The sequence below is a fragment of the Anopheles bellator genome, chromosome 2 (assembly GCF_943735745.2).
Source record: "Anopheles bellator chromosome 2, idAnoBellAS_SP24_06.2, whole genome shotgun sequence".
Taxonomy (NCBI): Eukaryota; Metazoa; Arthropoda; class Insecta; order Diptera; family Culicidae; genus Anopheles; species Anopheles bellator.
Window position 1 is genome coordinate 11,156,680 of NC_071286.1, and position 16,539 is coordinate 11,173,218.

General features: G+C 52.7%; 2 protein-coding genes across 2 annotated transcripts; both read right to left on the reverse strand.

The window, feature by feature from the left end:
• Positions 1 to 197: 197 nt before the first annotated feature.
• Positions 198 to 3,073, reverse strand: LOC131206966 (choline transporter-like protein 1). The gene is made up of 7 exons (XM_058199572.1): positions 3,008 to 3,073; positions 2,825 to 2,938; positions 2,100 to 2,219; positions 1,895 to 2,004; positions 1,331 to 1,817; positions 898 to 1,266; positions 198 to 809 (listed from the first exon to the last, which is right to left on the reverse strand). Exons 1-7 carry the CDS (start codon positions 3,071 to 3,073, stop codon positions 198 to 200), a joined length of 1,878 nt encoding a protein of 625 aa, XP_058055555.1.
• Positions 3,074 to 5,181: 2,108 nt separating this feature from the next.
• On the reverse strand, positions 5,182 to 14,527 carry LOC131206967 (uncharacterized). The gene is made up of 7 exons (XM_058199573.1): positions 14,410 to 14,527; positions 11,592 to 11,793; positions 10,912 to 11,158; positions 9,820 to 10,840; positions 9,496 to 9,786; positions 8,792 to 9,419; positions 5,182 to 8,710 (listed from the first exon to the last, which is right to left on the reverse strand). The coding sequence occupies exons 1-7, from the start codon at positions 14,525 to 14,527 to the stop codon at positions 6,361 to 6,363; spliced, it is 4,857 nt and encodes a 1,618-aa protein (XP_058055556.1). The 3' UTR covers positions 5,182 to 6,360.
• Between the last annotated feature and the right edge of the window lie 2,012 nt (positions 14,528 to 16,539).

The following is a 16,539-nucleotide window of genomic DNA, read 5'->3' on the forward strand; positions in this document are numbered from 1 at the left end:
ACAAAATAAATCAAGCATCTTATTATTTCTTCAGTCAAACCACGAGTTGCTAATTTGTTGGTGCACCGGCCACAAAATGGCACAAAAATCGGTGGCAAGTAAAGATCATCTGAAAGGCTTAGGGACCGTTCTTCTAGCGTTGACAAATAATTGCTTAAAGATCACTCGTTGTTGTCACACGCAAAAAAAACTTAGTGTTAGTCTACCGTTTCGGAAATGGCCGTCGGTCCGGCGGTCGGTGCCGCCATCCACGCTTTACCCTCACGGCGCACCGATTGGCTTCCCGCTCGGCTTCCGTCGATGGCGAGCGCTTTCTTGGAGTTCTGCACAAATTCCATCAACCCGCGCGACATGTAGTACGGCCGGCTGATTCCGTCGTTCGTTTCGCAGTCTTCGCAGAAGCACAGAAAAATCGTATCGACCGTCATCTCGTAAACGGTCATGAAGCAGTGCGCCACCAGGTAGGCGAAGATGCCGATCAGTATCAGCGGCACGTATGGGTGGTGCAGTCCCGGTTTCTTCTGAATCAGCTCCATCCCGACGAGGGCGGTCGCTACCACGACAAACACCTTGGCGAGTACCAGCACAAAGTCACCGACCGAGTTGATGGCAAACACTCGCAGCGCGTTGTTGGTCAGTAACCGGAACGCGTTCTTGCCGGCCCGGCAGAACGGGTCACCGTGCATGGCGGTCAGAATGTACGCGTTACGGGTCAGGTACTGAAGGAACCGCTCGAAACACTGCAGACAGCACTGGCAGCAGTCGAAGATGAAGCCCGTCACCCGGTTCTGCGGGTTGCGTACCGAGTGCTGCACCGTGGCGAAGGGAAAGACACAAACATAAATACGTTGTTTTAATACAATTTCAAAATCGATCGTGTCCAAAGTACGCTCTCACCATCAGCAGCTTCAGCAGCGTCCTCAGAAACTGTACCAGGGCGATAATGAACGAGCCGAGAGCGACCGTGCCGAGATGGTAACGTAACAGGTTGCCATAGCTACGACCGATCGGGCTACCGAGATGGGCTTTGTTTCGCGTGAAAAACCACCCAGCGACGGCCCCGGCGATCACCATGTGCTGGCAGCCGATCACGAACTGGCAGAACCACAGGAAGGCAAGCAGATTGTACCATCGGGTCAGCAGCATCGTGGGGTCCTTCACGTACTTTGCGCTATTGTTACCTTCGACCACCAGCATACCGGCGCTCTCGATCCACACCGTAAAGTACACGTACAGCACAATCACCCCGACGATCGTGGCGAAAGTCTACGGCAAAAACGGGTTCTATCGATTAAAACGTTGGTCCGGCGACCAGACACCCAAAACGCACCAGAATCGGTTCGGCCAACAGAAACGGCATACTGGCGATCGCTTTGCCCGCTTCCTTGAACAGCTGCACGACGAGCTTGATCCGTTTGCGCATCACCAGTATCACGAGGAAGACGATCACCGTGGCAATGGTGGCGGCGATCGCATAATACAGCCAATTGGTCACCCGCATGCGGGCCGACCCACCAGCTTCCGCCGGAAGCTGCTCAACCTCGAAGTTCCACTTGAGCCACAGCCAAACGGTGCCGGCCGTGCAGGCCAGCGCGACGGCCACCAACACTAGCCACACGATCAGCCCCGGCAGGACACGCAGCAGGGCGAGCGTCAGTAGCGAGAGCAGAAACGCCGTCAGCGCCAACCACAGCATCTCGCCGTGGCAAGCGTCCAGATCTTCCGATACTTCCTGGAAAAAGTTCCTCAGTCCGGTGCGCGTGGTGACTTCCTCGGCAGGGTTGCTCTTGCGAATACATCGATTCAGGAAGGGTTTGCTGTCGAAAACGGGCGAAAGGAAATCGGAGTCCGTTCAGTTCCCGACGGGCGCGCGGTCGTGGAGGAGGAATCTTACAATCCTTCGACTTCGTTGCAGTTCGCGACGCACATGCGATGCAGATCGCTGGTCGATACGCCGCCGGAACCTTCGACCAGCAGGTACTTCTCCTCCGTTCTGTCAGCGCCCTAGAGGGGGAAAGCAACGTGGATCAACGCTCCCTTTGAAGGATCCCATTTGGCCGTGTTAATGTGTGTGACGGTGCGGCCACAAACGCTCTCACCTTGCACGCCAGGCTCGGGTCCGGTTTATTGTCACGCCCGCAAACGTTGGCACAGTCATCGTAGCCATTAATTATGCGATAGATATCGCCGAACGCCATGCAGTAGATAATGAGCACTAGCTGCAAGAAGAGTGCAAACGGGAATGAAAAACTGGAAAAGCTAGTGAAGTATACTGTAAACATGGCACACGAATACGCGCAGTCATTCCCAACCGCCCAAAAGGGGGGTTGGAATGGGAAGGGCCAGTTTCAGTTCCAGTTCCATTTGTGCCACCGAGACAGACAAAGGCGTAATGGTAATGATGATGTGTTTATGTAGAAGGACGGCGCAGTGGTCAGCAAGGATTCAAGGGCGCGACAGGGAATAGGAGATAAAAATCGACCATGGCCAACGCGTTTACTTGACACGTGACCGAGACGCACCACGTTGTCGCAAGAGTCCCATGAGGTTAGATCAACCTGACCTGACCGGTAAACAACGGTGCGATTAATAATTAATCGCTTTAGATGTTTTTTTAACGATAATCCACACTCGAAATTCACGCTAACCCGGGTTGTGATGGTAAAAAAGCTACTCGATAATTTAATTGTTGTACGGGCGGCCTCAATTCCAGTTTACCTCAGTTTGCCTCAATTCCAGTTTAAAAAGTTAACGTGCATCCAAATGATCAACGAGCCTTATACCGTTTCAGTTTGATTATGAACTGGGCGCCCAGGATACATACCAGGATGAGGATGAAAGCCGCCTTGATTCCTATGAACAGAATGTCCGTGCAGTGCCGTTTGGCGCGGAAAATGTTGTTCGATTCATCGCTCGTTGGTGTTGAAGATTTCGATTGCTGCAATGTTTAAAATGGGACACCCGCTAATGCAATACCAATCCACACCACACGCCATTATGATCTTACATCGAACGATTCACCCGGCGACACTTTATCCGTCCGTGTACCGAAACAGCAGCAAAATTGTTGCATTTTGGTGCATGTGAATTAGTTTTACGCTTCGACTCTTAACGTGATGTTTGAAACACAATCGTTTAATGGACGTTCGTGGCCGGCAGAAACTCGGACTCTGACATCGGTATAGAAAAACGGTTGACGATCCTCTAACCAGTCACTGTCACAGTCCATCTATCTATTGCATTCTTGGTCAATATGGTGGCAAATATTTTAGCAAAGTGCCTCCAAAAGTGTTGCAAAATTCCTGTGGTCCTTGTGGTACACCGTCTATCGACTACGCAAACGACTCCACAAACGACTGCCGAATGACTGAGGGCAACGTTCACGTTCATCAGCATGGAAACGCCGTACTGAAGGCCTACCCGAAGGCCTAATCGTCCCCGCCGAAAGGGCCCGAGTATGGAACCCGGGAGTCCTTCGGGTACACCTCATTCCCGTTACTACCGGGATCGGAGCGCATTCGCGCCAATAAAACATTATGATACACCACAATGGGAACCGCCGGCAGCGGCGAGGACGACGACGGGGACGATGTTGTCACATACCGCCGCGAATGAATGCATGCCATGCCTGGCTGGCCATGCCATCGATTTCGAACAGACAACACCGCGAAAGTACCGTACGGGACATGAGTCAACCATTTGTGTACCACCGCAGTACCCCGTTCCTGGAATCCCCGCAAGAGACGCGTCGCGCCGTCAAGGGGTCCAACTAAGCAAATGCAAACGTGCCTCCCTTGGGGACGCACGATTTTTAGGACACGCGAGTATGAAGAGGGTAAGTCTATTATGGCAACACCCTTTCGTCACTCGTGTTACCAACGGTAACGCCCGGTGCCGGAACCAGGCTCGCTGGCGTCGATCGGAGAGCCATCCTAATGAATTCACTGCGAACTTGTCGGTGACCGCACTGAAAGTGTCTGCGTACGGAAACAACGATATGATAATGGGAAGACTTTAAAGGTTTAAAGTTTACTCGTTCCGAGCGACTAAATTGCGTGCAGTTGCGATTCTGCCGGGCGCCCATTAATGATTAATGAAACTGATGATTTGTAATAATTCAATACTGCAACCACAAAAATCAATATTGTATTGAACTGCGTGCGAACCACCTGCATTGCTTGTGGAAGAGGGCACATCCTTTCGCGGACGATGTTCCCCTGAGGGATCGGTTTCGGTGGAGTTCCGTGCCTGTATGGTTATTTTTAGTATCAGTTCATTCAATTGGGCGAATTCGACCCCCGCTCATTATGCTAAATTTATGCACTGCAACGGAACGGCTATTGCTGCGCTATGGAGGTCAACAAGGGTCCAAACATTCCCGAAGTTTTCCCGAACTCAGAAGAACTCGCCCTTCGTAGAAGGTAAATGAACTCTTCGCGTGCAGTGCAGTCGGGCCAATAATCTGTGCCTCGTGTAGCAATTCCGCTCATTTCAGGTCTCCAATTAGTTTTGGATCCTTGATTTTCAAATAATATATTTGCAATAATTGTTTTAATTTTAGTGAGTAACTTGCGTCATTCTAGACCAACCCATTTATTTGCCTATTAGTTACCTAATCATTTTATTTTTCCAGACAAAGCAAAATTGGAAGCCATTTCACCACCATGAATTCGATTCCATAATTAGTCTTCTTTCTAAAGACCCCCAAACGAAGGATCAGTTGGTGTTCTTTTGCCCTAATATTTGGAGAGGGTGCAAACTTTTCCTCCGCTACTACGATTACTATGACGCCGACACGACGAACGCCTCCCGCAAGGGGTGGGTAACCATGGTGATCGAAGGTAAATAACACACGTGCACAAAGATCGTAGTAACCGTTGCTGGGTGGTGCTGCTCGCACGGTTTAGTAGATTGGTGTAAAATGTGAGAGCGAACAGACGATGATGCTTCCGAAGTGGCGTGCTGTGCATTGGCTAATAACCGTTTTGTTTACTTACAATCGATTTTATGGTTAGTCCGGCCGGTTCCAAAAGGGCGAATAAATTTCATGAAATATCTCTGTACGCACTGCAGAGACCATGGCACCACGACGGTAACGAATGCTTCCTTCGGACCGTAAAGGCAATGCAAAACAAACGTTCGATTTTCTTTTTCTAGTTTCCCGCATCCGTTGTGTGCGGAAATGTTTTGGGTCTTTTTCAGTTATATTTATTCAATTCCCACACATCTTCTCTCCGTTTCGCGTTTCTCACTTAAACCAGTCTGTTACGCCCTGTCGAAACCTCGTAAAAGCGTAAAATACACATCAAACAAGCGCACCGAGATAGGGGATGAAAAATTATAGTTACCTTTCCGTAGGGAGTAGTGTGTAACGGTAACATCTAAATATGGTGTGAGAGTAAGTGCTTTTTTATGTTTTTCAATATTTTTCTCTTTCGATAACTTACTCCTTACACTACTTTGTTAATAACAGCTGTATCAGTACCGATAGTTATGTCCACGGTACACCCTACACACGGGGGATATGCTAAGGCAAGCTGAGCATTACCTGCCTTCGGTAGAATAAAAGTGGTGAAAAAAATAAACTTACAACCAAAGCCTACTTTTGCGGTAGTCTGTCGTTCCCACACGCGCTACGCGCTAAGCAACATAAACTCATGAGAGTCACCCTGTGATCGTAAAACAGGGCGTGATTTATAAAAGGTTCGAAGGTTTCTTGCGCACTTCTGTTCGCTATTGAGATGGCGGCCTATCTACGGATCCCTGGTAAAGTTAGCGTATAACCCTCTATACGTGTGACTAAAGTGCTAATGCTAAACTAGCAAGCCTTGACGATTAGTGCTAAGATATTAAACAGACTATTATTGGGAGGAGTAACGTTTAATCCGCTTTTATAATACACGCATTCTGTATTTTTTTGATTTTCATTTTCTGCTTCTAAGTTGGCTATTTTACATTGTTTACAGCACATAAAACCGTTGCGCATCAACGAAAACAACACACGCGCGTTGAGTAACCCAAATCAAACTGAGGTTTGCACTGAGTTTGTAATAAAATGCGAATGAAAAGGTTGGTTTTGGAACAAAACACAATTCGCTAATCGATAGGCGCTAATCGCGATCGTCGTTGGATCGTCCCATATACAGGTGGAAACAAACCGATCAGCGGGAATATAAAATGAAGCATTTTCATTAATATAAGATGTGAAATATTTACGTTTCAAACCCGTTCCCCTGGCCCCGATTCGTCTCCCCTCTCCCGCCACGCACTATCGTCACTCCATTGGTCCTTCTTTTGCATCACACTCTGTCTTCTCCCTTCGGTGCTCCTTCCTCGCTCTACTTTTATCACATGCGCAGTTTATATTTTCGGCAACTTTTCCGCCACAACGAGCGGATTCTCGCGCTCGAGCAGCTTCCGGCCCTGAAGCTTAAAATCGTACGAACAGTTGTGGGCCTCGGCGTACCGGTGCTGCGCGCAAAAGATCTTTTCGCAGTGACACTTCATGATCATAATGACGCCGAGCTTTTTGTTGCACTGGGCGCAGCGTAACTTTTTCGATTTAATCTGCTCGGTAGCGTGGTGCTGCTGATGCGGCTGCCCTGCCGCCCCTGCGTCGTCGTCTCGCCCCCGATCGGTAAGCGGTTCGGCCGGGAACGTTAACACCGCCCCAGCAGACCCGAAGAGGCCAAGATCCGAGCGTGGTGGCAACCGTAGCAACCGTTCCGTCGCTATTCGGTCACCGAGCTCGTTATTGTTGCCTACCGACCTGCTGGCTGGCGGTAGCGTCGTGGTGGCGCCCCGATCGCACAGCTGCTCCCGATCGATGTGCTGTATGATTGACGCGATACCCGGTTCGTCGTCCAGATCGATATCGTCCGCTCCGGGTCCGTGGTGCTGCTGCATCTGTGCGATGCGGCGCGAGGCGGGGAAATGAATTCCGTCTCCATCCCGATCGGCTGTGTTGAGCCGCAGCGGACCATGCTGTTGGTGATCTTTCGACAGCAGATACTGGTAGTGATGACCGGCATGCTGCGGTTGTCGCTGCGGCTGCTCCGGCTGCTGCTGTTGGTGCAGTATGTCGGGCAGCAGCAGGCCGGAACTGGAGACACTTTTTCTCGTTCCCAGATGATGATGATGATGGTGGTGGTGATGGTGCTGCTGCTGCTGCTGAGCTTGATGGTTCTGTTGCGCCAAATGGCGATGGTGCGATAGTGGCGGGGCGCTAATGTTAATAAACTCAGCACTATCGAAGATGTCGCTCGTGTCAATTTCGACGAAATCATCGAAAAACGAATCCATATTGAATAGACTCTCGTCCGAAGGGAAATAGTAGTCGGACTGTCGTCGGAGTGGTGTCGAGCTTCCGTTTCCGCCATCCATCACCGTTCCACCACCGCCGAACAACATTCGATTACGATCGTCGACCGTGCTGCTGTCGCTGCGCATCGCGCCGTCACTACCGCCACCCGTCACCAATCGGCTGCCGTCCGGAGATCGGGGCGATACGGACTTGTCAAGGGCGCCACCGTTGGCCACCGAGCAGCAGCTCAGCCTCGAGAAGCGGCACTCAAAGTCCCCGCCGACCGTGAAGCAGCGGCCAAGCTCATCGTCGTTCAAATTCGAACAGGTACTGCGGTCGCCGTTTCCGTGAATCGAATCGCCCACCATCTCCGCCGAATCAGCAATGCTCGCCAGATGATCGCGGATGCCGGGCAAATGACGCGCGCCACCTGCACTAGCCCCGAGGCCGTGGGATTGCCGTTGATGCCGAAGGTAGAGGGCATCACCACCGCCACCGACTGTTTCACCGTTTTCACTGCTACGCCGCCGGGCAGACCCATCGCCAAAATTGGACGGTGTGGCCGCAAACAGGGCCTTGTAGCGGTTCAGATTTTCGTTACTCCGCACGTAAGCGATGTGCTCGTTGCTTGCGCGATGCTTCAGCAGTGGCGACAGTTCGCTCGTACCGTCCGGGGCCAGCAAGGTAGTCAGCTTTTTCTTTGCGGCCGCCGCGGCCCCATTGCTCACGCACTCCAGCTCGGACGTTGAGCTCGAAAGGCACGCATCGTTTAGGTTCGTGTAACCGCGCCGATACTGGGACGGGATGGTTTCGAGCCGCGACAGCTGGGGTGGTACGAGCCGCCCCACGCTGGTCCCGGTACCGAGGGCGTTCAGCAGCGTTGGGCTGCTCCCGAACGCTTTCCGGAACTCGTTCAGATCGATCGATTTCGATTTGCTGCCCACGGCCGCCCTGTAGCCGGAAGCGTTGGAACTAGCACCGCCGGCCCCACCGCCCAGTTCGGCCACACTGAACAGATCGTCCTCATCGGACGAGATCGACAGGTGGCTGTGGATGAAGCTGGTCGAGTTCGAGGTTGCTCGTGGTCGGTGGATCGATGAACAGGAAGACGACGAAATGCGCTCCTCCCGACGGTCCGCTTCGTCAACATCGCCCACCACCTGCTGGCCAACAAGATCGCAGCCGCCGTCCTCTTCACCAAAATCGTCCGCATCGTGTTCCTCATCCTCGTTATCCCCGTCGTCGTCGTCGTCCTCCTCCTGGTCGTCGTCGTCCTCGTCGTCGTCGCCAAGGTCGTCTTCATCACTGAAGCGCAGTGCACCGGCCGCGGTCATCTGTAGCCAGCGGCCACCGGTGTTGATCTCGAGGCCCGATAATGCGGGCAGCTTTATCACATTTCTACTATCACTAGCGTGGGCCGCGTGGTTGCTTTCGTCGCAAGTTGGCCCACACTGATCACCGTTGGCCGCCGCCGCTGCCGTCAATAGCTCCACACGTTCGATCGTCGCCACCCGATCGTTGTTGCGAACAAACTTGAGCTCCAGCTCGTTGATGCCCAGCTCCGAATGGTGACGACCGACACTGGGTCCATACGAATAACTGGCGTTCTGTCGATTGTTCCAATGGTGGCACCAGGAACTGGAACAACCACCACCGCCACTAATTAGCGGCGCTTTAGTGCCACCGGGAGTACTTATCAAACTTCCGTTGCTGCCAAACAGTGTCGCACCGGGTGGAGGACTAATGGTCGACGGAAGGACGGAGGCACCGGCCGTTGAGCGACTTTCGGCAGCAATTTCGGCCGCCAGCTTGAGCAACGATTCCGAAGCCAACTTGGCTTTCGCCGTAACGTCACCGATCGTACCCGCAGTCGTCGCTGTCGCGCCGTGTGGAAGGTTCACTTCGAGCAAGCTGTCCGATAGGTTCGACGTAGTGCCGCCTCCGTGGTCACTACTACTCTCTTCCAGACTGCCGGTGGAGGTAGTGAAGGTGTTTTTCGGTGAATCGCCCCGCACGGTAGCCACCGTTTCTAGCTGCGAGTAGGAAGCCAGAAACGATTCCACCGGGGAGTCTTCGCGGACAAGCAGCTTCGGAAGCTCGTACACGGTGCCACCATCTGTTGGAATAGCAATAAAATGAGTGTTTGAGAAAGGATCTTGAGCGGTGCGCGGAACCCCGCAAAACCTGCTTACCATCGGATGATGTTGACTTGTACAACGCACGGAGTGACGCCTTGTCCCCGGCGGCGTGCGCGCCACTTTTGAACGCAAGCTCCGCGGCAGAGGCGATCTTGCAATCGCCTGCCGTCGTGGCCGTGTGCGGTCCGGTACCGGCCACCGCTGCCGCTGTGCCACCACTGGACGCTTTCATGCCAATATCGTAGTCCGCAATGTACTCGTCGATGTTGTTCAGTGCGGGAGGATTGATATCCGGTAGCGACTTCTTGCCCATAGCACCCGCGGCGCCATACTTTTTCGGACAGCCTCCTCCGCCACCACTGCCGCCGCCATTACCACTCACTACAAGCTTATTGAGCGAATCGTTTGAGAACGTTCGATGCTGCTTCCTGGACGGGGTGAACTTGAGCAGCTCGATCAGATCGTGCAGCGAGGCGGAGGACACTTTCTCGTCCAGCTGGCGCAACGATTGCGTGGTGCAGCCACCTCCACCAACGCCCACCCGGCCTCGACCGTCGAGCCGGGCCTGGCTGGCGCTAATGCTGCCGGTAGAAGCCGCTCCGAGCCTGCCGCTACTACGCCGCACACCGCCAGCACCCAGCTCCGAATCCATACGATTCAGGATTCCGTTCGAGTGGAACGACAACGATCGTTCGAGGCCCGCGCTCGGTGTGTGACTCAGATGCAGCGCCGCCGCGGCCGCATCGCGACCAAAGTCCAGACTCTTGGCACTGATCGTCTTGAAGGAGCGATTGCGCTGCAAATGCTCGCGTATCTGTGATCGCTTCTCTTGCTCCAGCGACGACGCCGTATGGGTGCGCGCCGACGTGGCACCTCCGCCGCCGCCACCGTGAACTACATTCACCAAACCATAGTTGAACGAAGGAGCGGCGGCGGTAGCCACCGTCGAGGAGTCCGTTTTCTGACGACCAAAGTCAATCACGGCCGACATCGATTTGCGGTGCCCGCCGGCCGCTCCGGCAGAACCGGACGTATGTAGCGACCCATCGTAGCCCGTGGTCGGCCGGTGGTAACCGATGGGGCACTTTTCCTCCTTAATCACAGTCTCAAGATGCTGGTGCTGCTGCTGCTGTTGTTGATGATGATGATGGTGGTGATGATGGTAGTGCTGATTATGACGCTTCTTGTGACGGTACACGCTCCGAGAGGCATTGCTGAGGTCAATCTCGTTCATCAGGTCACATCCGTTACGAACGGACACCATCGCTGCCGTGTGGCGTGCGGCGTCCACGTCAGCGCCATCGTAGCCGGTCTCGCCGCCATTCACCGGTGGCTGTGCACCGCCTCCGTTCAGTCTCTTCTTTTTCTGGCTCAACTTTGCTTTGATTTGTGCCAATTTCTGTAATACAATGGTAAGATGGTGAGATTAATCCGCTTCTGGAAGCTGGTTTGCTGCCCAAGTGGACGTACCTCTTTTGTAACGGCAATATCACGCTCTTTTTGACTCATCTGACCGGATCCGGTCCCGCCGCCACCGCCGGAACCGTGACCAGCCAGGCCGGCAACACCACTGCCGATGACCGATCGAGAGATGGAGCTTTTCATCCCATCGCCCGCCTTCTCCGCGCGCACTTTCATAAAACGGTGGACATTCTTTTTATTGTCCTTGTAGAGGAGCAACTTCAGCCCGGGGCTCTGGAGGTTCATCAAATCTTCCCTGTGAAAGGAAAAAAGAAAAGGTCAAAAAGATATTGACGATATGGACAGTTCATAAATCGATCGCACACAAACAGGGCGATAATCATGACGACGATTGGGGATTGGTCTCATGGTTGAAGCAAACACACATTACTTCGCACCACCACAGACAGTTGACCCGCGACGGATCCCGGCGTGACGTGACCACCGCCGTCCGTTTCGAGTCGCGTGATTTAAGCTTTGTCGGAGTCGGGAAAATGTTTAAAAATAGTTTCGTTTCTCTCTCTTTCTCGGGATCAGCAGACAGATACGCCGTCGCCCGGCCCCGAGGAAAGGCCCCACCAAGGCATTTAGCCAGCTTTAGCCTTATACGGGCGAAAATTAAAAATAAAACCCTTCGCGGCGACGATGACTGTGTGTTGCCACCATCGATCGATCCGTGTGCTACCTACCCCGACAGCACGTCGCTCATGTCGAGCCAGTTGTCGCAATCGGAGGAGATGGTGACGAGCCGTTTGGACGAGATGGGGCCACCCTTTAGGCCGAGGACGAGCTTCAGGCGGGACCCGTTCACCAGCGGGATATCCTTCATCACCATTGCGTCGGTCAGCTCCTTGTGTTTGTACAGCAGATGCTGCTGATTGACCGGAATTCCTGTGGGACGAAAGGATAAAGCCATCAGTAATTAAGCGTTTGACGGAAAAACGATCGACCGCGGGTTGAAATAAAATGCGCCTCGGCTTGGCGGCGATCATGTTATTTCGGGATCCTCTCGCAAGGCATACATTCGCTACGCCATGGGATCACCCCGCCGTATTTCTTATCACCCAGCAAAGGCGTGCAGCAAAACTTCATCAATAATACTGCTAATAATAATGCACAATTACGTGGCCCCTGTGCGCCGGCGTCAGTATACTCTATGTGTGTGTGCCTGTGTAAGGTACCCGGTGCCGCTGCCGCTCGTGGCAATTGACGGAGAGGTTTATAAATAGAAATCCTATTTCTTTTTCCCGTTGGCACATTTGGCCCGCAACGCTTGCCAGCTAAAACACTCGGGATAGAGCGGCGCCGGTGGCTGGTTGGCCAGCCAGCTATCGTCTTTCTTTCCGCAACCAGCAACAGAACTAGCCACCGCGTATTTTGTGACACAATGTTCACCGCTCACTTTATCGTCACACTGTTCTCTTATCAACCCGCGGAAAGGTGTTGGGTTTTCGGTTACAGCGCTTCCCACGTCATCAGCTGTTCCGGTGAATGGCAGGCGCCGATACCGATTCGGACCGATGGATGGAGGCCGATAAAAAGAAAAGCGAGTTCGGCGAAAATCATGATATCATCGAATTCGGAATTGAATTGCAAGACAGGTCTCTAAATATTATCACACGCAACCCTTTGCTGACTTCCAGCGAAGTATAGAAGTGAACGAAACGCCACCTTAGCTTTAGATAATGGAGATATAACGGTGCAAAATCGAAATTCATTTCGGTTCGGGATTAGGCCAAGGCATGTAACAGATTCGTTTGACAAAAGTGCCAAACTGTGCGATCGAACGATCGCGATTCGTAAAATCATGAAGAGCTTTTTCGACCAAACATCAAAAGAAGAGACATCTGAAACCAGAGGTTGCTTCGTTGCGTCGTTAGTTTCAGTCCAGGCAACTCTCTCGCCGCACCGTGTGCTAAGATCTCAACTCATTGCAACAGTTCACGCACAAGTTTCTGAAATATCCCTGCCACCAATCAATCAACCAGTGACCCTAGAAAAAGATCAGTTAAATCCTTGGAAAGGTTGGAACTTGGCCTCACATAACGACCCATCTCAATGCCAACACGGCAAGTTCTGTTGCACCGTCGGATAAATACGTTGCACTTTCAATGGCAGGATGGTTTTTGTATTTTTTGCAATCGTGAAAAGAATTGCTACCGCTGCCGTCGTGAATCCAGAGTTTGCCCCACACAAGCAACCCGTAAGCCAACTCCTACCATCGGTGATGGTGGTGGTTATCAGTTACAACGAATCGTTGACACGCTCACGAACCAATGCACGTGAACTGTTCGTGCACAGCACCAGGTCACCACCACCCACCGGAGGAGCGCCATAGACCCAACTTCTCGGGTCGGGTGGTTCACCGATCCGGATTGGCGGCGTGTCGCGCCCCATGGTTCCGGCAGAGGCGGTTGCGCCGCCGTTTGTTGATAATAGTGCTGCGGTGCGATGCGATGTGGGGCTAATAATAAATATCGATTCCGACAGTGGCGGTGGCAGCGGCGCCTGGACCAGTGCCCAACAAATAGTGCGTTACACACGACGACGACGAGCGCCACTTGGAGCACGTGGGTTTGCAACACGAAAAATTTATATTACTTCCATCAAACAGCCCGTATGCTGGATATCGTCGGAACGGTGGCCATGATAAGAAACTTTCAACCGCACTTCAAACGCTTTGGAAAAAGATATCTTTTAGTACAATATGGTATCTCTCAACTAATAGTTGCGCGCCTGTCAAACAAAGCAACCGGCAAATGAACCTGAAAGTCAATCGCAGATATCATTCACGACATCTTAGATAAGCTGGGGCGGCGGCTTCTTGATTCAAATTCCGCGATTGTGCAAGCATCGTGCAGCTCTCCCACACAACCGTACGCTCCCAAGCGTGTGCAGTGTGCGCTGCCATCGCCATTCCGGTTGACTAACGAATCGACACGTTATATAAATTATCATTTCCACAAGAACCTACCTGAAGTGACAGATTGCCGGCATTACGCAACGCAATTCTGAGCTTTGAGCAGCTGTCAACTCGCAACTGCAAGAGAAGCGATCGCGGTAACCATTGTAGCGCCGTTTCAAGGCCGAATATTACTTCCGATGGCATGAGCTTGCTTGTTTGTGTGCGTGTGTGTCCAGCGCGCACACAAAGGATTGGAGCGAGTCCATTTAATTCTAATTCCCAAGTTCAATAAATCATCCTAGCGCGCCATTGACATAACGATACCCCTGAACGATGGGCACGATTTGGTGATGCACACTGTCGCCGCCATATGGGCATAAATGGTGTGTTCGCGGAACAATGAAATACGTGCTTCTCAGCACTCCTCATCCAGGCCCCGGCTCCACAACGAACGGTTCCTTCACTTAGTTACTGTAGTTCACCGACAACGAACGTGACCCAAGAAATTGGTTGGTTACTGCGATGGATTCGAAATACCCACGCGCGTTTTAGAGCGCCCTTTGTCAACGTATTATCGCGAAAGGTCAATTGTTGGAACTTACCCTCATATTTCTGTATTTTCGATTTGATGTATCCTACCGTGTCCAGATCGTTGACCGTTACTTCGAACTCCGACCCGGTCAACGTCTCCACGATGATGTCGTACGATGGCGTCCACATTTTCTAGCGCTAAGCTTCTTTTTGTTGCAGCAAAAGCCAACTCTCGCCAACCGGAATCTGGCCGCGTCGTCGAAGCGAACAAGAAGTCTTCGAGACGGTTAACACTCACGCGCGATTCGCGCCTCGAAGTAGGATAAAAGCGTTTAGCAGAGAGCTCGCCTCCCGATACGCGCCACTATCTTCTTCGCATCGGATATGCCGACAGCAACATTACCACAAATCAACGTGGCACACTTTGATCGTGGTGCTTGGGAGGAAAGTGGCTGCAGCGCAACTCGCCCTGACTGTCGTACACCGTCGTTAATGATTCCAGCCCGCGATGCGGAACAAGCCAACCATTGATCCTTATTGGCGCCGGAAGTCGCTCCAGGTCGCGGAAACACTGCTGGCCCGTTCACTCTTATTTCTTTTTTTTGGTACCGTGGTCACCCACACACCGCGGGAGTGATTAGCTGAGCGGGAGCCACGTTGACGCTCCGTCGCTCCGTGTTTATGTTCACACCGACCTCACACACTTAGCACAGTTGGCACCAGAGCTTTTGCACCTCGTTTACGCGCGCCGTTCGCGAAAAAGCCACACGCAAACGACACGGCACCTACTGATTGCAAACCTATCGCACTAGGAAATCAAAATCGCCATCACCAGCGCGCAGACGGCCAGGGCATCTGCTGGGCCGAAAGACTTGTCCCACCCAGCCGCCGCCAACATCAGGGAGAGAGGGTTCGCTCGACGGAGCGGAAAAAGCGCTGATGGCGAAAAACGGAAAATCTATTTAATTTAAGAACCTAGGCAACTCCGCGTAAACACCTCCACGGTGCGGTGTCTTACCACCGCTACTGCCGCCGACATTCATTCATTACGAAGCGCTGCCGATCGTGCCGTCTCCGTCGGCCACACACTGGGAGGCCGGCTCTCGATGGTGCGCCGGTTTTCTCCCTCTTCCGCGCTGACAGTTGTTGTTGCTTTTGGGCCCTGTGGCCTGTCGAACACACATACACACAAACTCGCGATGACGGCGGCGAAAATACCCGCGGTCCGCGCTGCGATCGCGTTGGTGCCTGCACGAAAATGCACGTCACGTCAGTACGTCTGTATGGGTTACCGCGCGGAACGCCTTCTCGCACGAAACGAACGATCGAGTGGCGCGAGGAGGTGTAACGGTGTGTACGTCGCCAAAGGAAACGAAAAGATGACGGGGCGCGCGCGGGAGATACGGACGAAATCACGATTATGAGGCCGCGGCGCAGAGCCAACGAAGGTGATGAAACTCGGACGTAAAATGCGTTGTAGCTTATTTCGCCCTGGGCCAAAGTTCGCGCGGATGACGGATGCGTTTCTGGGGAGTGCGGGAGACACAATATTGCTCGAAATTAACAGCAAATTGCAGCAAACGCACTGACGGATAAGGCGCTTCGCTCGCTGGTGCCCCAGCAGCTGGTTGGTGTTGCGCGCTTCGTAGCTTTCTCCTACCCGTCCGACTTGCCACTTTGGGTACGTACGCAGGGTAGGACACGGCAGCTTTTTTCACCACACGCCACACTTTCCGTTGCTAGACGGGTTTGGCAATATCGCACAGCAGCAGGCGACGGAGCACAAAAAGTTTTAAACAGTTCCATGCACTTTCCACACGCAATGCAGAACAATGCACCGTGGACACTTTCTTCTCTCGGCGCCTGCGATACGTAAGAGAGTGAGTTCCCGGGTGAGGGAATTGACGAAGGAGAACCGAATTAAAGTCAACTAACGAAACCTCGTCACGAGGAGCGCGACCTACGCGAGCAGGGAAGGGTGAAAAGTGAATTGGTTGAAAATATATGTGTCATCAACGCGTAACGTAAGTAACGCGCCGAATGGCGAATCCGTCAAAGGACAAATCCGCGATGACACATTCGTATGTCGACAAGCACAGGGTGCGCTGGGCAGTCGGCAGTCGACAAGAGGCGCGAATGCTGGAATGCTGAGTAAAACTCAATCTTATTTAGGTATTCTTCACCTTTTAAAACCGCGCGCA